This window comes from Oryx dammah, unplaced genomic scaffold (assembly GCF_014754425.2).
Source record: "Oryx dammah isolate SB20612 unplaced genomic scaffold, SCBI_Odam_1.1 HiC_scaffold_26, whole genome shotgun sequence".
NCBI lineage: Eukaryota > Metazoa > Chordata > Mammalia > Artiodactyla > Bovidae > Oryx > Oryx dammah.
The window spans coordinates 68,593,576-68,618,256 of record NW_024070210.1 but is presented as its reverse complement, the minus strand read 5'-3'; the positions used below and the strand labels follow the sequence as shown (position 1 = coordinate 68,618,256).

General features: G+C 36.8%; 1 protein-coding gene and 1 non-coding gene across 2 annotated transcripts in view; one reads left to right on the top strand and one right to left on the bottom strand.

Moving 5' to 3' along the window:
* Nucleotides 1-225: 225 nt before the first annotated feature.
* The window catches only part of SPRED1 (sprouty related EVH1 domain containing 1), a 116,449-nt gene continuing 91,993 nt past the window's right edge, over nt 226-24,681 (top strand). The window contains exon 1 of the mRNA XM_040226971.1: nt 226-385. Within this exon, the coding sequence (XP_040082905.1) occupies nt 354-385 (32 nt within the window). The 5' untranslated portion in view covers nt 226-353. The remainder of the gene's footprint in view (nt 386-24,681) is intronic.
* LOC120853782 lies at nt 19,920-20,053 on the bottom strand. Its single transcript, XR_005718839.1, has one exon. It is a non-coding gene; the product is annotated as a small nucleolar RNA SNORA70 (small nucleolar RNA).

Sequence of the window (24,681 nt, the reverse complement as noted above, 5' to 3'; positions counted from 1 at the left end):
GGCCGGACCCCGCCGCGCTCCACCCGTGGCCAGAGGAGACGGTCTCCAGTCCACCTTCGCAGCCCCCCCTTCCTTTTTTGCTTGGCTCCCACCCTCCCCGGCCTCCTCGGATCCTTTGGCTGGACGCTGAGGCGGGGGAAGAGGCTGGGGTCGCCACGGTGGAGGTTGTCGCCGCCACCCCCCTGCGGGGGTGGCCGGGGTTCCCGGCTGGGGGGGCACCATTCCGGGTGAGGCATCCACCATGGTGAGGCCCCTGAGCCGCTGCCCCCGCGCCCCCCCGGCCGCCGCTGCCTCCTGCCCCTCAGTGCTGCTGCTGCTCCTCCATCTCCAGATCGGATCGCGGTGAGGGAAAGATGAGCGAGGAGACGGCGACTTCTGACAACGAGTAAGCACCTCACCGATTTTGATTACTAACCACCACCCCCCCGCGCCATTTTTCCTCGTCACCCCCCCCCCCCCAGACCTCCTCGGGGACTTGGGTCCTTGTAACCGTGGAGAGTTTGAGTGCATCTTGTTCTGGAGAAAACATTTGATTTCTTTAGCCATTTTATTTAATGGCAGGAACCCGGGACCCCCACCGCCAGCATTTAGTTGCTTTCTTCTGGGAGAAGGTATTGAATTTGTCCTGGGATGGCAATTGTTTGTCCATGAGATGGAATAATATGGATGGATGGAGGAGGGGTAGCAATTATCCCACCCAGTGCCTGGAAGACCTCTGGCCTGTCCTTTTTCACTTTAGCACACCAATCAACATACGTTAAATATCCATTTTGCCTCCTTTATAGCTGTTTCTCTTGGAAACTAATGTGTGGGAGCACCTCCTGCATCAAACTGCACTTGAATCTTAATTCGATGAGTCAGTGTTTCTTAAATACCGATTAAGCCTCCCCCCGCCCCTCACCCTTTTTAAACTTATGACCTGTAAAATTTTTGTAAAAAATGGAGCTAGGGAAGCATTTTTATAATTTATGTAGCTTTGGGGACACCTGGAGTGTGGGCAATGTTGAACTACTCTATTTTGCTTTTGCGAACGCTGGACTTTTCTTTATGAGGAGCATAGGAAAATTTTGAAAGCTAAATTTTATCTTTCAGCTACATTGAAACACACCGTTCACGTCGATTTAACAGTGTTTACATTGCTGAACATGTTGATGACTTCATTCATTAACTTGTGGAGCATCTCGGCTTAAGTTTTTGTTTATTTGGGCTGTCCTTATGTTTTCCAAGCAAAATACTTTGCCTTTTAAATATTTTGCTGTAACACAACAGCTGCCTGGAGGAATAATGAGGCTGCAACAGTTTTCTCTTGAGACGGAATTTAATTCTATGCGAATATTAGTGTCCGTTTTCTTGTTATTAAATTCAAGTTTTGTTTATCTTCGGAGGGTTGGAAAGAGTTAAGTGAGTTAGGACTAGTCCTAGGACGCATTCCTTTAAGTAAATAGCATTCCTCGAGTCAGACCTTTCTGAGAGCTTTAAAGTCCAAAGCCTAGGCTTGTTTAACATAAAATAGCTTGAGAAAGGTCGAGCAGCGTCCCCCCACCCCCCACCCACGACACACTCTTTTGACGAGCGGGGTGTGGGAGAAGGTGGATTGCTGCAGTGTCAGTGCAGTCTAGAAGCAGAAGTGGCCGCCATGTTCTCTCTCTTTTTGTGAATCGCCCTCATTTGCATAGCACACTTTTCATTCATAAAAAAATAATTAAACATCCATCACCTTGGACATCTTGAAAGGATTTCCCAGAAAGAAATTCGAAGCTCAACTGACAGTCTTAATGTAAAGTTTTGAGTTCAGAAAGTAAGGAGAAATCGAAGTTATAGGTTAAATTCAAAAATATACGCCCACACAAACAACTACCCCTGTTCTCAGAATGTTGACACAGTTATGTGGGAAATATCAGTTCGGGGAGGTGCTGGGATCACGTGATCGCCTCCATTCATAAAATACCTGGCTGGCCATTCACAGTGCTGTACACTGTCTCACAGCCTTCCGCAGATTAGACCTACTTTGAGAGAGATCAAGAAGTATCTCAGATAACGCTTAGTTAGGAGAAAAACTGCTAAAACCCGTGGACAGAATGACGGTACTTTTTGCTGATACCGTCTTTTAAGAAAGTAGCCTGGATCAAAATGTCAGGTTCTATTTTGGGGATGGGAGAAGACTAATTACCATATTTAAAGTAAAATATTGAATACCTCCTTTTATGGATGCAGCCAATAGAAACGCTAATATGGAAATGTGAATTGACACACGTGTAAAATACAGTTTTTAAGTGGGCTCTTGTAATACTTACCATGGACAAATTGAGAGTACAAGTTTTTTGTTGTAGTGATTACCAGTGAATGATAACTACTTTTACACTAAAAATGAACATAAATATTCCCGGTGGTTTAATCTCAAAGATTTGGTATTTGAAGCCCCTAATGACAATATTTATTAATGGTAAAATTGCCTTCAGAATAATTAATGTGCTTAGTATGGGACAATTTGGAAATTATCTCACTCAGACCTAAGAATTCTTTTTTCACTAATTTATCCTGATTTGTTATTAATTTTTTTCCTGCTAGGGGCTTTGTTATGTTAATTTTGATAGGTCAAGAATAATATGTTTTAACATACAGTTTTTGCCATGAGATGTTAACTCTTCGTGGGGACAAACTCTTGTGGGTTTTACTTTTTTTTGTTTTAGTAAGTGATGTGTTCGTCTGATAATCAGTTTTATTAGAGCCTGCATTGTTTGTGCAATAGGTAAACCAGAAAGAGTGAACTTCTTTGAAATGTAGACTTTATCCCGATAATTTAGGTATCTACTCTTTAATATATAATGTTTTCAAATGGAAATTTTTTATTTATAGTTACATGTATTAGGAAGAAACAGATGTTACGGTAGATGTCCTTAAAGCCTTAGCATAGTTTACAACTGCCCTAATGGTTTTTATTGGAGCCTTATGTATATTTTTTCCTTTTCCTTTTCTTTCTTTTTTTAAAATCCATAATCAATAGGTAATTAGAGACTGTTCTTAACACTTGTATGTTTTTAACCTGATTTTGACTTTTAAAAAGAGTGCAAATTACCAGTGTCTTAGAAAACCATTAACCTTTTCTAGATAGTCATTGTGGTAAAATCAAGTAAGGCCTTTAGAGGCTTCATTTTGAAACCTTCTAGTACATGCTTATTTGAAATGAGAGTTATGTGTAGAGAGAGAAATAGTTCTCAGAAGTTGATTCTGGGTATATATTTAATCAAGTAAGTGATATATTTAAACTAAGTAAGTAGTTCTGTAAGTCTGTAACACTTCACCTTACACAGTGCCACACTTGGGGAGGGCTGGTGAAAGTCTGCTTTTCTTCTCCAGCCTTCAGTAGGAACTGTAACTGCGTTAAAAGTGTTATTAAAAACAACAACAACAAAAAACCCTCCATGCAAGAGTGATAGTTTATTTCAAATGATGCACGAATTGGTCTCTAAAGTGAATAAGTAATGTATTTGCGTTTCTGCCATTCACATAGCAGTATTTAAACATTGGATACATAGTCAAACTCTACATGAATCATGTTCATTTATCTGATTTTTATTATGTGCCAAGAGTAAAAATCTGTGATAAATGCTTTACGCATGTATCATGTAATTTATGTATAAACATGTAGTTTCAGCAAAGTAGAGTTGCATAGTAGGGTACTGTCATACCTTAATATATGTGAATATTTTCTGGTGTCATTAAATATTTCCTAAAACATAATTTTTAACACCTACATTATATTCAGTGTATACCATATTTTAATATCTCTACTATTTTTCTGTTAGTTCTGAACAGTGCTGCCTTTGATCCTAAGTTGTGTCTTCATCCAAATCTATAACTTTTTCTCCTTGAAATAGTCTAGAGATTGAATAAAATATGCAAATTTTAAGTTGTCTTAACTCTTTCTGCTGAATTGCTCTCTAGAAAAGAAGACTCAACGTGTGAGAGTGCTTATGCCTTGAAATGTCTGTCCAGTTCTCTTTGAAAAAAATTTTTGCCCACTTTGAAGGTAGAAATGAGATTGTGTTTCTATTTTTTAAATGTTTGGATAATAAAACAAAATTGATTTTTTAGAAAACAGAAAACTTGATAGTTGGTTGTGGAGCAACTGCACTGTTTTTAAATATAAGGAGAATTAAAATGATCATATAAAAGGGATTTACTAATAATTTATGTGACCCTAACCATTTTTTATGCGAGGCTTCCCTGGTGGCTCAGATGGTAAAGAATTTGCCTGCAATGTGGGAGACCCAGGTTCCATCCCTGTGTTGGAAAGATCCTCTGGAGAAAGGCATAGCAACCCACTTCAGTATTCTTGCCTGGAGAATTCCATGAATGGAGGAGCCCTGGTGGGCTGTTATCCATGGAATCACAAAGAGTCAGACATGACTACAACGTAAAGAACACTGGACTTGGACTTGGGAGTTGAGTCTCTGTCCTAACTGTACCTGATTTATTCTCTGATTCTGGGCAAGTGACAGCCCTTGGGGCCCTCAGTTTGCTAACCTGTAAATCAAGGAATTTGAACTAATCATCATTATGGGCTCTTCTTGTTCTAAATTATCCTAAGGTAATACAGTGATAGACACACTGTAAGTCATTAGATGTATTAGACTACATAGTCTAATACATAGTAATATATGTATTCGTTAATTGGTCAGTTTTATTAGATTGTTGATTTTGATATGTCTAAGCAAATGAAAAACTTCCAGTAGATCTCATAGGATGATGAAGTAGAAGCATGAATTTGAAGAACCAAGATACATTTGGAAACAGTTGGTGCATTCCAAATTTCTAAAGGCTTCCTCATTTTGAGCTTAATTTAATAACCATGTGCCTTTGATAATATTCATCACAGATGGAAAACTTTTATTTTTTTTTAAATTGGTCTTTAGATGAATAAGTGAACAAAAGGCTTTTGGGGTAGATCTTAAGAGAAATGTATTAAGATACCAGCTCTCATGCTTTACTTACTGGCCTAGAAGTGTCAAAAGTCAGTCTTTTCATTTGGTTGGTCACACAAATGTTAATCTAACACTAGAGGATAATTTCACATTTATTCAGTGTAAGAAATTAACTCAGATAATGAATTGTTCCATTCTTTTAAGTTTAATTTGCTGTTGCAAGTTTTGTGTGATAGTGGCATCTCATTTTAGAGTTCTAGAACCAAAGTCTTAACAGACCCACAAGGTGGTGTTTTTGTGGTACTCAGAATGGTTTGTAATGGGAAGGAAAAAAAATTGTTGGTATATTTTTGTTTAAACATAGTTCACTAGTTTTGCTAAAACATAGTTAATAAGTACTGGATCTCAGACTGAGATGGTAATTGATTTAGACATAAGGGCTTATGTCTCAGAGTGCTTTTACTAATCTCTAGCTGAAATGTGTCTGCATTCATAATTGAAGAAAATGGCAGCAACCATAGCAGGTTTAGAGGTACTTGTGACAGCAACTATGTTAATTTTGCAGGGCTGGTCTAACAAAGTATTACATGTGTCTCATGGCCATCTTCTCATAAGGACATTAGTCATAATGGATTAGGAGCCCACTCAACTCCACTGTGAATTTCTCTTAATTAATTACATCTGTGATGACCGTCTTTCCAAATAAGGTCACTTTCTGTGGTACTGGGGGTTAGGACCTAATGTCTCTTTGGAGAGATTCAGTTTAATACATAACTCTAACAGAATCATATTTTTTCCCCATACAGTACATTTCCTGTTTAGTTGTTTAAAATATCTTGAAATAGCACTTACTGCCATCACTAGTTTGAAATTATTATAGTTATTAAGCCATTGGTAGAGCTTGCATTTTAATATGTTAATACAGGAACATTACTACTCTATGAAAAATAAAAATATTTTAGTATATGTGCTGCCGAAGCAAGCACCAAAATTTAAAATATTTTGATAATTATTTTAATATAATTGATTTCTTTTGTAATCTTAGGTGTTTTGTTTAAAATCTTTAATATTCTGAGAAAGGGGGCCATTGACTTCACTAGAACTGCCAAAGAGGTCTATGGCACAAAAGGTTAAAGTCTTCCTACTATGACTGAGGTTCTAAAGACTGAACCCAAAGATAGAGATATAGAATAGGAGGGTTAAGAAACGTGAACGATAAGATGAACAAGTCGAAGATGCAGCTAAAAGTTCCAAAAGAAGAAATAATGGGGGAGAGGAAATACTGAGAGATACTGGCTGAGAATTTTCAAAAAGTAGCAAATTAAACACAATTCAGTGAACTAAAAACAACAAAGCCTCACAGTCAAACTGGATTTATTGTGAGATTGCAAGAATGTCAACATGAGAAAATCAGTATAGTTTGTCACATTTGAAGAATAAGGAAAACAAATGATAAAATCTTAAATGCCAGATTGACATTTGGTCTCTGCTTATAGTATGGAAGTGAATGCCCATACTTTATAGATTTATAATATAAATGTTCATAAATATGGATTTATATTATTTTTTTGGTTCCTAGAATTTTACTTTTTCTGATTTAAAATGAAATTGTATTTGATCCGCTTTTTAGGATTGCTTTTAGTTCAAGAATCCTGAGTGACTTTCTTTGTACTTTGGAAATCCACATTTAATAGATCATCCATGTTGCTTGTAAATGTAGGATTGAACAGTAGAAATTACCTAGTATATGAAATTTTAAAATTACTTTGGAAGGCATTTTCTTTCTATATTTAGAGTATGAGGAATAAGCATTTCTAAATTTAAGAGTAATTGGAAATTAAATTTTAATATTAGATTTATCATTTTATTTCTAAATGTTATCTGTGAAACAGGTATTATAGTTTCGGTAAAGGGCATTATGACTTGGAATGCAGAATATAATTGTCTCTTGGTAGTATATAATGATACTATACTTATGATTAGACACATTTTGTTTGTCTCTTCACTTGGTTAGCGATTACTTTCACAAATAGGCAGTATTTGTTAATGTTTTAGTATCCAGTAGTTGGATTACCAAACTTTAGATGGAATTTAGTGAACTTTGACTTTTTTGATGCTACTTTTTCAAAGTTATAACTTTTACCACATCAGAATGTTAATGATTAACTTTGGCATAAAATCACCAAACTTCTTTCACTGTTGTGAATTACATTGATGTTTTGAGATTGGAATTCGGGATCAGTTCTGGGTTTGTCCCTTTAATTATATGTAAAAGCATTTCAGAATTTTAGTTGCTAAGTTATATATATGAATTTCTTAGTTTTTCAGGTCAGATACCGTTAGTAACTTTTTCTTGAAGGAACTCAGTTCAGTGACATTTGAGTGCCTATTAGGCACTTGACTTTTCCTTAGCCCTGGAGATAACAAAGATAAGTAAAACCTGATAACTGCTTTCACTATCCAGCAAGGGAACTAGATCCCTCTGAAATGTGCTGAGTGCTCTGGTTATGAAGTCTTCAAGGCTTAAGAAGAAAGTAATTTTACCTTTGGTGAACTGCAGAGTGGGAGTTGTGTGTGAAGGAGTCCTTCAGAAAAGAGATGGTGTTTAGGAGTCAGCCAGAGATGAGGGCAATGGGAAGAGGAGGGGCATTCCAAGAAGAGAGGCTGGAGGGGAGGGGGAACTGAAAAACAAGCATAGAAGATATTTCAGTAATCTGAAACTGAACTACAATATCTGCAAAGTATGCCTGTAGTTGAAGCCAGTGAAGAATTGCCCAAGGATAATGTTAAAAAGTAATAGAAAATGAATAGTGAGAATCAGGAGTGTTTTTAAGGGAGAGTGACAAGGGACAATAAAAGACAGAAAAGTCTTGAGAGGTAGGAGAGAAATTAGACAAAATGGGAAGTGATAAAGTGGAGACTGCAAAAAGTAAGATTACATAAATTTAGGGGGAAATTTGGAGTTGAGATTATTTATTAAATGAGGTGATGTTGATAATGGAGAAGAGGAAAACAAAAAATAAGGAAAGGTTGTTAATTGGGAGAGCACAGCCCAGGAAAGAGGAGTCTTGCAAACTGTTTTATTGCTTGGGTCAGATACTATGCTAGATTTAATCCTTCTAATGACCATGTGAACTATTATCCATAGTTTACAATTGAGATAACCAAGACTTAAAAGAGGTTTGGTAACTTACTTGTAGCCATGCAAGAGAGTGAGTGGTAGAACTGAGATTCAAATTGCACTATATTTATACCACACTGTACCTCATATCGGAGAAGGCAATGGCAGCCCACTCCAGTACTCTTGACTAGAAAATCCCATGGACAGAGGAGCCTAGTAGGCTGCAGTCCATGGGGTTGCTATGAGTCGGACACGGCTAAGCGACTTCACTTTCACTTTTCACTTTCATGCATTGGAGAAGGAAATGACAACCCACTCCAGTGTTCTTTCCTGGAGAATCCCAGGAATGAGGGAGCCTGGTGGGCTGCTGTCTATGGGGTCGCGCAGAGCTGGACATGACTGAAGTGACTTAGCAGCAGCAGCAGCAGCAGTACCTCATATATTTCATGGCCAGACTAGATTTTGAAGAAAAAAAAATAAGCTTGAAGTGATAGGTTGACACGTAGAAGTGACAATTGTTTTGAGGGACTATAAGTTTTGATAAAGTTAAAGAACTGGTAGAGTGCAAGTGGGGAAATCAAAAGATAGATTTTGATCAAAGAATACAGACTCCAGTGTGGTAACATGATGGAAGATTAAAGTAGAAACAGGTTGTTGGAGTAGAGGAACCAAGATATTTGGGGATATTTTAAAAGTTCACCAGTATAGCTATTCAGTTTCCTGGGTTGGTATCAGAAGTTGAGGTGGAGAGGAATCCTGAGCCAGGGCCATTGTATTTAATTAGTGTGTGGGATGAGCAGCTTAAAATCGAGTATGAATATTGACATCTGCCACTGCAATTTTAAGAAACAGGAGTAAGGGTTTTGGAATTGGAAATTGAAAAGGAGGGTGTCACAGAGGATAAGAAAAGGGAAGGGCTTATCCTGGAGGAGTTGGGAGTATTGGAAATGATAGCATCTCATGTAATAATGGTGTTGGGAATTAGGAAATAGAAAGGAAGCTAGACATGTGAATAAATTATCCAGATATGGAACTTACCATGAATGTAAAGATTTTTCTGAGAGAATGACCAAAATGTTGACTGATACTATAGGGCTTTATCCAAATAAATTATGTTGTCTTTGACAGAACATTTTGTATTTTGGGGATACTTTAATCTAATATGGTTAGAAAGATCTTTTTGAAACAAAATTCACTAAATTTCTAAAATTGACTTGGTATTCATAATTAACATGATCCTGTGGTTACTACTGACTGTCCCATTAAGACTTTGGCAAGTCATGTAACCTGCCTTTGTGCTTGATTTTCCATCTGTAAAACCAGGATAACATGTCCCTACTTCAGAGGGATGTTAAAAGATAAAATGTAACCTTCCCTCCTCCCTCCATAACACTTTTTGATTAGAGATAAGAGAATATTAAAAAGAACTTTCAGTTCTTGAGAAGAAAGGTACTATGTTCATGAAATAATCAGTGCTCATTTTCATTTAGCCTGAAGGTAGGGTTACTTTTTGAAAAGGATTATGGACCTGATGGAAAACTTGTATTTGAGTGTAAATGTTAAAAAGCTGCTTTTCAGAAACACTTAAAATTTAAACATTCCAACATGCAAAAAATAATATAAATCTCTATTGTGTATATTTTTAAAAACAATTTTAGTGTCTGAGCACATTTGGAAATACATACGAGTAGATTTGATGTCTCTCCATCAAAATTGGCTTCCCTGATAGCTCAGTTGGTAAAGAATCCACCTGCAGTGTAGGAGACCTGGGTTTGATTCCTGGGTCAGGAAAATCCACTGGAGAAGGGATAGGCTACCCACTCCAGTATCCTTGGGCCCTTGTGGCTCAGCTGGTAAAGAACATGCCTGAAATGTGGGAGACCTGGGTTCTATCCCTAGGTTGGGAAGATCCCCTGGAGAAGAGAAAAGCTACCCTCTCCAGTATTCTGGGTTGGAGAATTCCATGGACTATAGTCCCATGTGGTCATAAAGTGTTGGATGTGACTGAACAGCTTTCACTTTCATAAAAATTAGCTAATTTCAGTGAGAAAAAGCCATCTTTTGCAGACTTGAATGAAAGAACTTTCAAATTATATGGAGGGAGAAAGAAACTACTTTCATGGGAGATGGGAGGAGGAATCTTTTTTTCAGGTTATTAAAGATTTAGATTTTTAATTTTTTGCCTGGGTAATCAACTAGGAACTCATAATAGGTGACAGGAGCTAGATCTGCTAGCTAGAAGTTTGTTGCTGTGGCTTAGTGCTGACTTTGATTTGGACAGCTAAAGGTCTGTAAGCTTATGTTTAGTTCATTTTATAATCATCAGCAACTAAAGCAAAAATTTATTTATATTTTGATTTAGCCTGATGTTTAACATTATTACTCTGATTCTGTGTCATTTGTTATTTAAAAAATAATAGCCTTAGATACGTAATTACTAAAACTTGGTTTAGGATCGAGTCTGAAGTTATCTGTGAATCAAAGTCCTAAATGAACATAAATTAGGAGCTTAAAAATATGATAAAAAATGTGTATGCTTTTTCTCTTGAGAGTTATTTTATTTGATCCAAAAAACTTAATCAACTTAGTAAGAGTTAAGAAAATATAACAAATAACTTTTTGTTATTTAAAAAGTGAAGTCACTCAGTCGTGTCCGACTCTTTGCGACCCCATGAACTGTAGCCTACCAGGCTCCTCTGTCCATGGGATTTTCCAGACAAGAATACTGGAATGGGTTGCCATTTCCTTCTCCATTAGTAAGTAGTCTATCAAATTAAGATATTTTTTCAGCTCTATTACAATTTTTTCAAAAAGAAAGGGGAGAGAAGTAGATGAATGTGTGGACAAGCTGGCCTCTCTATAATCACCTGAGTTTTAATTTGCAGTTTTTCCTCATCTTGATACTTCTGGAGAGAGCAAACTTAGCTTCTAAGTTTTATCAGTTCAGCTCAGTCATGTCCGACTCTTTGTTGACCCCATGGACTGCAGCACACCAGGCTTCCCTGCCCATCACCAGCTCCTGGAGCTTGCTCAAATTCTTGTCTATCGAGTTAGTGATGACATCCAACCATCTCATCCTTTGTCATCCCCTTTTCTTCCTGCTTTCAATGTTTCCCAACATCAGGGTCTTTTCTAATGAGTCAGTTCTTTGCATCAGGTGGCTAAAATATCGGAGTTTCAGCTTCAGCATCCGTCCTTCCAAAGAATATTCAGGACTGATTTCCTTTAGGATTGGCTGGTTTGATCTCCTTGCAGTCCAGGGGACTCTCAAGAATCTTCTCCAAAACTACAGTTCAAAAGCATCAATCCTTCAGTGCTCAGCTTTCTTTATGGTCCAATCACATCCATACACGACCTCTGGAAAAGCCATAGCTTTGACTCGACGGACTGTTGTTGGCAAAGTAATGTCTCTGTTTTTTAATATGCTGTCTAGGTTGGTCATAGCTTTTATTTCAAGGAGCAGGTGTCTTTTAATTTCATGATTGTAGTCACCATCTGCAGTGATTTTAGAGCCCAAGAAAATAAAGCCTATCACTGTTTTTTTATTTTTTCCCCCCATCTCTTTGCCATAAAGTGATGCCTTGATCTTAGTTTTTTGAATGTTGAGTTTTAAGTTATATAGGTACTATTGAGTCTGAATCTGTACTGTGTACTCGGTCCCAGCATACATCATACAAAAGTAGTTTGACTTAAATAATTACTGGCTAATGTCTAGTCATTTTTGCATCTTACACTGTTTCAGCTAGGTCCTTAGTAGGAGGAAAATGAGTTGAATCCTTTTAACTGACTTCTGATATCTGAATATCCCCACCAAACTGGTATATTGAGATCCTAACCCCCAAAGACAATGGTATAATGGTGTGGGGCCTTAAATCATGAGGATGGAGGTTCCACAGAGTCCCTTGCACCATGTGAAAAGTCCCTAGCTGTGAACCAGGAAGAAGGCCTTTACCCAACCATGTTGGCATCTCGAACTTGAACTTCTCAGCCTCCAGAGTTGTGAAAAATGAATTTCTGTTTATTACGTGCCCCATTCTGTTGTATTTTGTTATTGCAAGCTGATGGACTAAGACACTGACTTTGTTTTGGGGAGGACAAAAAAAGGACAAAACTCAGCATAGTTTTCAGTTGTTTCTAGTCCCATACAGATATGTTTTTATCTGTTTTAATAGTGTATATATGAATATTATTTATTTTCATCAAATATACTTAATTTCTATACTTATACATGGTTTTTTTAGTAATCATTATTTTAATGTCTATAATAGTTCATCAACTTGTACCATAAGTTTACATAGGTATTTGCTTGTTAGTGAACATTTTGGTGTCCAGCTCTTGGTTTATCAGTAAAATTGTAATGAGCATCTTTTCTGTATACATTTGTTTTTTTTCTGTTCAATTAATTTCTTAGGATACATTTACGGGAGTGAAATACTTAATGTCAAAGAATATGTGGTCTTAAAAAAAATTCTAATTATGAAGTGTTGCTTCCAAACAATTGTATTTTTTGCCTATTGTGGATTATTTATAAATGCGTTCTCATATTTCTTCGATTTTATTTTTATTCTTTAGTACCTTGTGGGTTTTTTACATTGCTCCCAATATGTAATTAAGTGACAGCTAATGTTTGAATGACTACCAGCATTGTCTTCGGAGAAGGCAGTGGCACCCCAGTCCAGTACTCTTGCCTGGAAAATCCCATGGACAGAGGAGCCTGGTAGGCTGCAGTCCGTGGGGTCGCTAAGAGTCGGGCATGACTGAGCGACTTCACTTTCACTTTCATGCATCGGAGAAGGAAATGGCAACCCACTCCAGTGTTCTTGCCTGGAGAATCCCAGGGATGGCGGAGCATGGTGGGCTCCCGTCTATGGGGTTGAACAGAGTTGGACACGACTGAAGCGACTTAGCAGCATTGTCTTAAAATCATTTGTTAGATTTAGTCTTGATAACAGCTATTTGAAATGTTATTACTATTATTACCTGCAATTACAAAGGTGAGAAAGCTGGGACTTAAGAAAGTTGCATAGCTGGTGAAGACTCCAAGGCCCATGCCCTAAAACAGTAGCTTTCAAACTCTTGACTGTAACAGTAACAAATACTTTATATTTTTTAACAAAGTTTGCATCAATTCAGTCGCTCAGTTGTGTCCAACTCTTTGCGACCCCGTGAATCGCAGCACTCCAGGCCTTCCTGTCCATCACCAACTCAATAGGTACATATATACATTCATACATACACACACACAAAACCTTTTGTAAAACAACTTGGACTTATGACACAAGTTGATTTCTGTATTCTATAGATTAGAATTATAGAATATTTTATCTATTCTGTGTAAAAATAATGCTGCTTAAGACACTTGTAGTTAAAAGTTCCAGGTTCTGAACTACAGTTCAATTTCTGGAATATTGTCCTTTAAGGATGTGTCTCCTTATTGGTACTAAAGATTTACATTTATGTTCAGCTTATTATTTCATGAAAGTAGATAATATGAAAAGGTATAGGATTCTCAGGGCAGTGTATTTCAGCGTTGAGTTGTGAGGCATTGTAGGGGAATTCAGATTTGAATCACTGAAGCTAGGTAATAGATAATAAGCATTACATCATTGTGTCTCAGATTTCTTTTGCTGAAGTGCCCCGAATTTATCATTCCTGAATTTGGGAATGTATCCCAAAGCAGCTTGTAAAAAGTATATAATTATTTTGAAATCTGATAAACAATTTCAAAGATACTATGAATATTGCATTTTAGTCAATAATTGAGTTGTGTTTTCAATATGAAATGAAATGTTTTTAATCATTTATATTAGGAAAAAAGGAAAACGTTTAAATGTAAAGTCTTTGTGTATTTATATCTTATGGCATTATATGCCTCTAACTTGTGTGGCACATTTCTGGGAGGAAGTATACTCTGGTTAGAGGCAGCATTTAGGGTACATTAGGGTATTGCTCAAGGGCAAGTCATGATTGTGCACTGTAATTACAGCAGATGCCATTTTCAAACAAAAAGTAAGAACATAAAAATCCATCAAAGATTAATAGAAACTTTTTGAAGTACAAAAAGAATACAGTGACATTGTAGGAAACTTGGAATGTAGCAGGAAATTACCCATAGAAGAAGTTTTCTTTTTTGGACTCATATTAAAAGTTTTATAAAGGCAAAAAATACATAGAAAGGATTTTAAGTTTAAGATTTGTTTCTCTAAAAATGTCACATAGATCATATGATTTTTTTTTTCATTTTTTTTCAATCCAATTCAGTATACAGATAGTGAGTTACCTGTATCAGAAAGAATAGAATTATGCCAATTGGCACATTGTGAAATCTGGAAATCTATTTAGAAAAGAGAAGAAACTCAGATACTAGTCTCAGTTTTGCCATTTACTTATGTGAGTTAGAGCAAGTCTTTTAGTGTCTGAGCATCTGTGCTTATGAAGACAGTAATCTTTTCTTACCCATAAATGACTTTTTGCATGAAAATTATATAAAAATTGATTTGTGTATGTATGAGTTTTGATTTACCAGTGGGGAGAAGAAGTGTTTTTTAGACAATTGGGAAAAAAAATAGAAATAAGCAGAGAAGGCAGAAAAAGGAAAGGTTTTAGAAGACTTCAGGAAGAAGAGGAAAGCCTAGGAATTAGAATCGAAATGTCTGGGCCTGTTTGGGGAACTAAATGGTATTGGTACATATAAAAAGTATAGCTAAGTTAAAGATTATTTGTTGTTGTTCAGCCACTAAGTTGTGTCCAACTCTTTGTGATCCCTGTCGACTGCAGCACGCCTGCTTCTGTCTTTTTTAGATTTGGTTTCCACTTTAGGAAATGGGAAAGAGGTTAGTTTAGTGTGAGAAGAGATTTTAATCTATAAATATTCTATAAATCATAGGATTTTATTCTATGATTTATTCTATACATCATATGAATTTTATCCTGATACATTGTTCCATTTTGAATAATATTAATAGCTGAAGTGTATTAAGTATTTTGCTGTATGTCAAACATGAATTATCTCATTTGACCTTTCATTCCAAAGCAGATTATGATTAACTTTCAATTCTTTTTTTTAAAAACCTGTGGTGCACAGAATTAGACTAAAGATTATCTTGGTTCATACTGTCATCATTGGTCTATGTATGGACCTCTGTAGTCTATTATTTTTACTTTTTTATTTACTTGACAAGTATTCACTTAGTATAATCCAAGAATCAGAACATTGATGATAGCTAAAATCTACCTAACATAGTGCTGTTATATTCCTTTGACCTCTTCCTAAAGGTTACTTTGTCATGTGTTGTATATTTATCATTTTGTTGCTGTTGTTCAGGGACTAAGTTGTCCATGAGGTTGACTTTGCCACCCCACAGACTACAGCATGCCAGGCTTCTCTGTATCCACTATATCCAGGAGTTTGCTCACATTCATGTCCATTGAGTTGGCGATGCTATCTCTCTCATCTTCTGCCACCTGCTTCTCCTTTTGCCTTCAATCCTTTCCAGCATCAGGGTCTTGTCCAGTGAGTCGGCTCTTCACATCAAGTATTGGCCAAAGTATTGAACTTGAGCTTTAGCAGCAGTCCTTCCAGTGAACATTCAGGGTTGATTTCCTTTACTTCCTGTTAAAAAAAACCTTTATCACATATATGTATGCCTAACAGTATCTCATTAGTTTTGAAATCTGTAAAGGGAATATGGGCTTTCCTGGTAGCTCAGTGGTAAAGAATCTGCCTGCCAGTGCAGGAGACACAGGTTCAGTCCCTGGATTGAGACGATCTCTTGGAAGGAAATGGCAGTGCACTCCAGTATTCTTGCCTGGAAAATCCCATGGACAGAGGAGGCTGAAGCTACAACCCATGTGACTAAACAACAACAACAAAAGAAATATACTTAGTATGTACTAACTCCTGAACTGGGATATTTTTATGCTCAGTAATGTATTAAGATGTCTCCGTTCTTTTTGTTATTGTTTTTTATTCATTTGCCCTGCCGTATAATACTCCATTGTGTTACATTACCACAATATAGACACTCTGTTGTCTAAGAATATTTGAGTTATTTTTAGGTATTTGCTATCATGAGTGTTACCACTGTGAACATTTTTGCAATATTCTAATGCAAAAATTCTAATGCTAAAAGTTCTCTTTAATGTATTTAAGGTTAAAATAGTTGGATTTAAGTTATGTTGTAGATTTTCAAGTTTACAAGGTAATACAAAACTATCCCCATGTAGTTCCAATTTGTACTCCTACTGGCAGTGTAAGAAAAGGGGTATAAAAACTGCATTTTTATAACATGGTATTTGCTAACATTTTTTCTTTTGCTTACTGTGTGACAGACACTGTTCTAAATGCTTACATGAATTAATAAATTTTTAAATTCCCACATCCATCCTATTGGGTACTGTTACATCTATTTTATAGATGAGGAAACTGAGGCATGAGAGGACTAACCTATTAGTACATGATAGGTTTCAGACTTCGTTAGGTCGGGCTTCCGAGGCCGGCCTCTGAACTGTTGTGATATCTTACCTTTCCAAATGCCCATTGATGGATTCACCTTCTCCTTTCCTTTTCCTCTGTCCCCATCGGTTTCTTGGCCTTTATTTGCTTTTGATAGTGAGTTTTGGTTATTGTTTCCTTATATTATTTTGTGTTAGCATTGTCCATTGCGTAGTCTTCCTTTAAAAAGCAATTTCTTAAAAAACCGAAGTTTTCTCATTTGTAGAATGAGTAAGATGGTTCAGATGATACCTAGCATTTTGGGCTCTAATATTTTGTAACTTGACATAATCTCCTATGTAGAAAATTTTCACATTTTCTCTTTTTTAAATATTAGGATGTGAAACAGTTTAGTATGCTTTATTCATTGTAAAATTTGAATTAAAGTTAATTCTTTATTTTTAATAGAATATTGTCAGCTTCCCTGGTGGCTCAGACAATAAAGAATCTGCCTGCAGTGTAGGAGACCTGGGTTGGGAAGATCTTCTGGAGAAGGGCATGGCTACCTACTCCAGTATTCTTGCCTGGAGAATTCCATGGACAGAGGAGCCTGGGGGCCTATAGTCAAAGAATTGCAAAGAGTCAGACATGACTGAACGACTATCTGTACATCAGTAAGCTATTAAGTAGCTAACAAAATTCTGGCATGGACGTGAATGTATACTGATTGCAGCATAGGCTTTTGTGTATACATCTGTTGAGCTGAATGAAATTTTTTCCTTTAGTGTTCGTAGGTATTGTTCTTGAGGGTTTTTTGTTTGTTTGTTTTGTTTTATTTTTTAAGCCAGTCGTCTTTGTAATCTGCTGCCAGTTGCTCGGTAAATGTTTTGTTTTACCCTTTAGGTACTGAGTTAAGAGAAAATATTTTAAAATTCTGATTCTAGTGATAGATGACAAACTGTCATCCCTTCTCCAGGAGATGTTCCCCACCCAGGGATTGAACCCAGGTCTCCTGCATTGCAGGCAGATGCTTTACCATCTGAGCCAGCAGAGAAGCTGTGAATTTCTCCAGGCAAGAATACTGGAGTGGGTAGCCATACCCTTCTCCAGGGGATCTTCTTAACCCAGGGATCAAACTCAGGTCTCTGGCATTGCAGGCAGATTCTTTACTGTGTAAGAAAGGTAAAAGATTTAAGGACATCCCTGGTGGTCCAGTGGCTAAGACTCCAAGCCTCCAACACAAGAGCCCTGAGTTCAATTCCTGGTGAGGGAACTAGATCCCAGATGCTGCAACTAAGTTAACATGCTGGAACTAAAGATAAAGCACGCTGCAATTTAAAAAGATCTCGCATGCCACAGTGAAGGTAGAAATCCTACATGGGGCAACTAAGACCTGGAGTAGCCAAAAAAAAAAAAATAAATTTTTATAACGAAGGTAAAAGATTTAGTGTCTTAACAACTTAGAGCTGAGAGTAGATGATTATTGTGAACTTAGCCTTTTTATGAATTTAGACTATTATAAATAGTTACATTTATTGATGTTTACTTAAAAGATGTGAAATCTTTTATATATAAATTGGGCTCCAAAATCACTGCAGATGGTGACTGCAGCCATGAAATTAAAAGATGCTTACTCCTTGGAAGAAAAGTTATGACCAACCTAGATAGCATATTCAAAAGCAGAGACATTACTTTGCTGACTAAGGTCCGTCTAGTCAAGGCTATGGTTTTTCCAGTAGTCATGTATGGATGTGAGAGTTGGACTCTGAAGAAAGCTGAGCGCTGAAGAATTGATGCTTTTGAACTGTGGTGTTGGAGAAGACTCTTGAGAGTCCCTTGGACTGCAAGGAGATCCAACTAGTCCATTCTGAAGGAGATCAACCCTGGGATTTCTTTGGAAGGAATGATGCTAAAGCTGAAACTCCAGTACTTTGGCCACCTCATGAGAAGAGTTGACTCATTGGAAAAGACTCTGATGCTGGGAGGGATTGGGGGCAGGAGGAGAAGGGAACGACAGAGGATGAGATGGCTGGATGGCATCAGCGACTCGATGGACATGAAGCTGAGTGAACTCCGGGAGTTGGTGATGGACAGGGAGGCCTGGCGTGCTGCGATTCATGGGGTCGCAAAGAGTTGGACACGATTGAGCGACTGAACTGAACTGAACTGGATATATATATCTGATATATATAAATCTAGTATATATAAATAAAATTATATATATTAATGTTTACTTTAAAAGACTTTAATCTTTTCTTTTTAAAAAAATCATTTGACTAGCAAGAGCTTTGAAATGAGTCATTTGTAATATTTTAGTCTACCTGGGTCAGGTTTTAGTGTAAGAACATTAGTTGTGTTATCAAAGATAGATAAATGGTGCAAACAGCCTAAATTTGATAGGAAGACAAAGGAGGCATTTTAGATGAAGTACATTGTTGAGGTTCCAAACTCCTCAAGTAATTTGCCATGAACTTAATGAACCTACTGTAAATTTTCTCTGTTTCTTCTTAATTATTGTATTAAAAACTATAGATTTTATGGGCAGAGAAGTCAAGGTAGAAGCATTGAAAGGTTTACATACACATGTTGTTTTGTCATTGTCTCTTCAGCCTACATAATCTTGAGAATTTTTCTCTATTGTATGCTAAAGAGCTTTCAAAAGTTTGTGGCAGATACTGGTAAAGCAAGCAAAAAGTAGTTCTCATATTGCTTTGTTTCCTCAGAAATTTCATGTGTGTATACAGTCTTACTTTGAAATAATTTTAGACCTAACAAAACGATAAGAAAAAGTGTACCAAGAATATTCATCTATTCTTCGACTGGCTTTCTAAAATGTTGGTATCTTAAATAGCCAAACAGGAAATTAACATTGGTAATAATATTATCTCCAGACCTTATTTCAAGTTTTATCAGTTGTCCTACTGGTGTCCTTTTTTCTAGTTCAGGATCCAATCCGGCATTGCGTGTTGTAGCAAGTATTCACGTCTCTTGGTTTCCTGTAATCTGGAATAGTTCTTCAGTCTTTCTTTCATAATTTTGAAACTATTTTGAAGAATACTGATCAAGTATTTTGTAGAGTGTTCTTCAGTTTGCATTTATCTGATGCTCAGTCTTGATTAAATTGAAGTTAAACGTTTTGGGTGGCAATACTGTAGAGTGAAGGTGTGTTCGTGCTTCAGGAGGTCTATGATGGTGATACATCCTAATGTATCACTAATGATAGGAACTTCGATCATTTGGTTAACGTGATGTCTGCCAGGTTCTCAGTCAGGGCTTCAGTCAGTTGCTTCTTGCTCTGTAGCTTGGCAGAGATGGACATTATGACTTAACCAGTGTGGATCCTTGCGAGTGTCCCCCAAGGCTTTCCAAAGGCATTGTGAATACCTGTCTGGGGCGTAGATTGGGGACACTATGCCAGTCATGAGTGTCCGCTGGAAAGGGCTGTCTCCAGGGTCCCTTAGAGTAACCCATATAGGCACCATGATGCATACACTGCGAAGAGGCTGTTGTTTGCAGCCGTGGTACACCAGGCCCCCTCAGGGAAAAGAGCACAGTCAGCTTAACTGACTGCAAATGAGCACTTCTATTTTGTCTTCACAATGTGTTCTACGTTCATTTGATATTTTCCCTGCCACAGCTTTAGAGTCATTGTATTTATCCAAGGAACTCTAGTTTCTTTTATTGGAGACTTATATTGAGAAACTGTTCCCTGAGTAGTAGGTGTGCTTATGGGCTTGCCACATGGTACTGGTAAAGAATCCACCTGCCAGTGCAGCAGATGTAAAAGATGCAGGTTTGATCCCTGGGCCAGGAAAGATCCCCTGGAGTATGAAATAGCAACCTACTCCAGTATTCTTGCTTGGAAAATTCCATGGAACAAGGAGCCTGGTGGGCTACAGTCCGTGGAGTTGCAAAGAGTTGGACGCGACAGATGTGCTTATTGGCATTGGGGTGAGGCTGGTGGAGCAGACCCCATTTTGCAGATGAAGAGAGCTAAGCTGAAGGTTAAAAGTCAGATAAAAGTGATTGACTTGGGACATAAACTCAGGCCTTTTCAGTCCAGAGTCCAGATTCTTTCCACTTGTTCTCCTGTATCTCTGTAGTTCCTTCCTTACACTTCTCATTTCCATTAATTCTACTGTTTGTCTTTTCTGGCACAGGTAGGCATACTCTAGTTCTTAAAATTCAAGGAAATTGTTAAATAGTATAATATTTCAAAACAGAAAATAGTCTTTACAGTTCAGAAAAATATTTTATTATATGCTTACTGTGGTTAAGGCATATGGTGGGCATTGGCAGTATTTGAGTGTGTGCTTATATGTTTTGGGAGGACATCATGCTGAGAATTCTGTTTGTTTGTTTACAGTGGTATTTTTTCCCCTCAGTAAATAGCTGAGGGGTTGAGGTAGATGAGGGGTTGGGGCTGTTGTGAACTGATTCATTGTCCAAGAATCTAAATGGCTTAGAGATTTATATGTTATATATAAATCATGCTAAATAAATATATAGTATTTAGGTTAATATATATGTGCCTCTTTTTAATGTATTGCCACTTAATAATTTTAGTAATATTATGCAACCATTTAAACAATATCTGTTGGCTGAGCACACTTAAATACTTTATTGTTGCTTCTAATTTTTGCATTAACTTCTTGAGTTGATACTATTTTCCCCATATTCCATGTGAGCAAAGAGAAGTGACTTGCCTAAGATCATAAAATTTAATAAGTATCATAAAGTGGTTTTAAACCCAAGTTTAATGCTGCCTATTGTGTGAAGCACTGTTGATGCTGTATTTGTATTCACACTTTCAGGGTGTCCCTTAGTTCTCTTGTTGAGGTGTGATGAAAAGTCTATCCTGTATACCACATATGGGGTTTTGAGCTCATTCTGCCATGGTTGGAAGCCCAGTCCTGTCACTTACCAGTTTCGTGATCTTGGAGTTTTTTTTAAATCATGTGTATAAAATGAGGGTAATAATTATATCTGCTTTGGAGGGTTACCTTGAGGATTAAATATAACTCATGGAAAGCATTGAACTGTGCAAATAGCAGGTACTGAAGTGGTAGCTGCCTGTTAATAATAGTAGGGGTAATAGTAGAAGTAACTAATACATTGCAAAGAAACATCAAAAATCCAACGGTAGGGTAAACACTAAGAGTTGGCAGGTATCATGATGGGCCACTTGGGGTAATTCTGTGACTGTTGACAATTTATAGAGTCAAAGAGATGGGGAGTGAGAAAGGGATCTGATTAGATAGCATCCTCATCTCTCATTTTTTTGAAAAAGGGTACTAAGGCCATAATGATAAAGTAACTTGCCCAAACTGTTAAAGTTGCATTGTATCACTCTCAGTGGAAACTTTGACTTTATGGCTGTTAATTCAATGTTCTTTCCAGTACAGATTTTTCCCCTAATCTCTGTTAAGGGAAATAATTTATGTGGGATATCATTCTCTTCTTTATTTTTGGAGTCCTTGATACCTACTGGTATCAAACAGTAATTCCTAAAATATAACTAATTAAGTTGGAAGATAATACATGATTTGCCTCTTTAGAGGGGTTTAATAGGAACAGCAGATAAATAAAAAAGCATCTCTGAAAGCGTGGTTTAGTTCCTCTTGCTGGGCAGCAGAATGTTGGCATGAAATAGTTTATTTTTAGCTTTAGGGTGAGTTCTTTATTAATTTTTAGAAAAGAGTAAAACAGATGCAAAGAAATAATGATCATCTATATTCTTATCCAGAATTAATTGCTAACTTAGTGTATTAAAAAGCAGAGACATCACTTTGCCAACAAAGGTCCATACAGTCAAAGCTATGGTTTTTCTAGTAGTTATGTTCTATTGGATGTGAGAGTTGAGTGATAAAGAAGGCCAAGCACCTAAGAATTGATGCTTTCAAATTACTGTCCTGAAGAAGACTCTTGAGAGTCTCTTGGACTACAAGCAGATCAAGCCAGTCAGTCTTAAAGGAAATCAGCCCTGAATATTCATTGGAAAGACTGATGCTGAAGCTGAAACTCCAATACTTTGGCTACTTGATGTGAAGAACTGACTTATTAGAAAAGACCCTAATGTTGGGAAAGATTAGAGGCAGGAGACGAAGAGGACGACAGAGGATGAGATGGTTGGATGGCATCACCGACTTGATGGACATGAGTTTGAGCAAGCTCCGGGAGTTGGTGATAGACAGACAGGGAAGCCTGGTGTGCTGCAGTCCATGGGGTCGCAAAGAGTCAGACACGGCTGAGCGACTGAACTGAATGACTGAACTGAACTGAACTGATGCCTGTTCCCTAAAATCAATGAGAAATGTTTTCTTTACACCTTAACTGTAATCTTTTACTTATTACAGCTTTTAAAGTAAAAGCTTGTACATTATAATTTGTCTGATGATGATTAAAATTCGTTTGGTGATGGCCGTTTTCATTTCAACATTACCTGTTTTTAATTTCACCTGAGGACCATGACTTGTAGTTTATAAGAGCCTTAATAGCACTCTGTTTTAGTTTTTAAAACACTCTGTATGAGAACCACGATGCTGATTTAAATCCAGTATTGCTCATAATTTTAGTGTGTTTCCATGAGATATGAACATTTTGCTGAACATTTTGAGGGGCAGGGCACAAAGTGGTATTAGGCTTTGTATAAATGTGTTGTGTTGTCAAAGAGGACATGTTTACTTTGTGACATTACAATTACAGATTTGAAACTTGTTTCTTTGCAGGAGGGGGTATCAAGATCATGGAATGATTTTTTTTTTAATCATTTTTTAAGTAACTGCTATACACACCTACATTTAGACTGATAAAATTGTAGAAAAATGAAAACTATAATTGATAAAGAATATTCCAAATACTGTTCTTACTTTTACATAAATGAAGCTGGGGATAAAGAGCAACTTTTTTCTTTACTTTCTAGTCACAGCTTTTTAAATTGCAGAGAACTACAACAACATAAATTTAAAATTCTTGTTCAGTCACTTATAAGTAAGTCATTTATGCTTACTTAACCTCTTGAAACTTTAGTTTCCTTATCTGTTATATAGGATTAACACCATTTTGCAGGGTTATTGTTGGAATTAAAAATAATAATTTTACTCCAAATGGATTGGATATATAGTAAAAGCCACATAGATTTTGCTGTTAAATGTTGTTAGACCTTGGATTGCTTTGTTTCGTTTTGGTACTTTGATTGTTTTTGTGATTATAAAAGAAGAGAATAAAGGTAACCTCCGACTCTGCTACTAACGAATAGCCATGATGACATCCAGCATGTTGTGAATTTTTCTAGAATTTTTTTAAGGTATATTGTGCACATTTTATCTTATTATTTCTCTAAAACTGGGTCTTCAGGATTTGGCCTCTTACCAAATATAAGTGAAATATGAGTGAAATATATAGCTCTTGCAGAGTTTTTAGCAAGAGTCATATGACCTGACTTAACGTTTTTGTTTTTATTTTTTTGACCACACTGCACGTTGTGTACGAGATCTTAGTTCTCCAACCAGGGATCACACCTGCACCCCTGGCCTTAGAAGTGTGGAGTCTTAACCACTGGACTGCTAGGGAAGTCCCTTAGGTTTTTTAAAGATCACTCAAATGTTCTTGGCTTCTAAATATACTAAAGACACTTTTATTTTTAAGTTACCTTCTTCTTCCTCAGAAAAGTCCATTAATATTTTAAACTGAATTTCCAGTAGATAAACAGAATTTAGACAGAATTGTCATCTTTGAATATTGAGTTTTGCTTTTAGAAAACATAAAATGTGCTTTTATCTGTTCAGGTCATTTATGCTCTTCATGAACATTTTAAAGATTTCTTTATATTGATCCTGCACATTTCATTTTAGTAATTTTATTGTTGTGGGTTAGTTCTTTTTTATAATCTTAACTCACTGGTAAAGAAGAAAGCCAGTTAATTTTTGTGTATTTTTTATATCCAACTGCTACACTGTGCTTTCTTGTTTTTTTTAACAGACCTTATTTTTTAGAGAAGTTTGAGGTTCACAGCAAAACTGAGGGGGAGGTACAGATTTGCCACACACTCCCTGCCCAAACAGGTATCTGTTATGTTGTCAACAGCCCCCACTAGAATGGAACATTTGTTACAATTTATGAACCTACACATCAATCATCATTATCACCCAGAGTCCATAGTTAACATTTAGGGTTTATTCTTGATGTTGTAGCATAGTAAT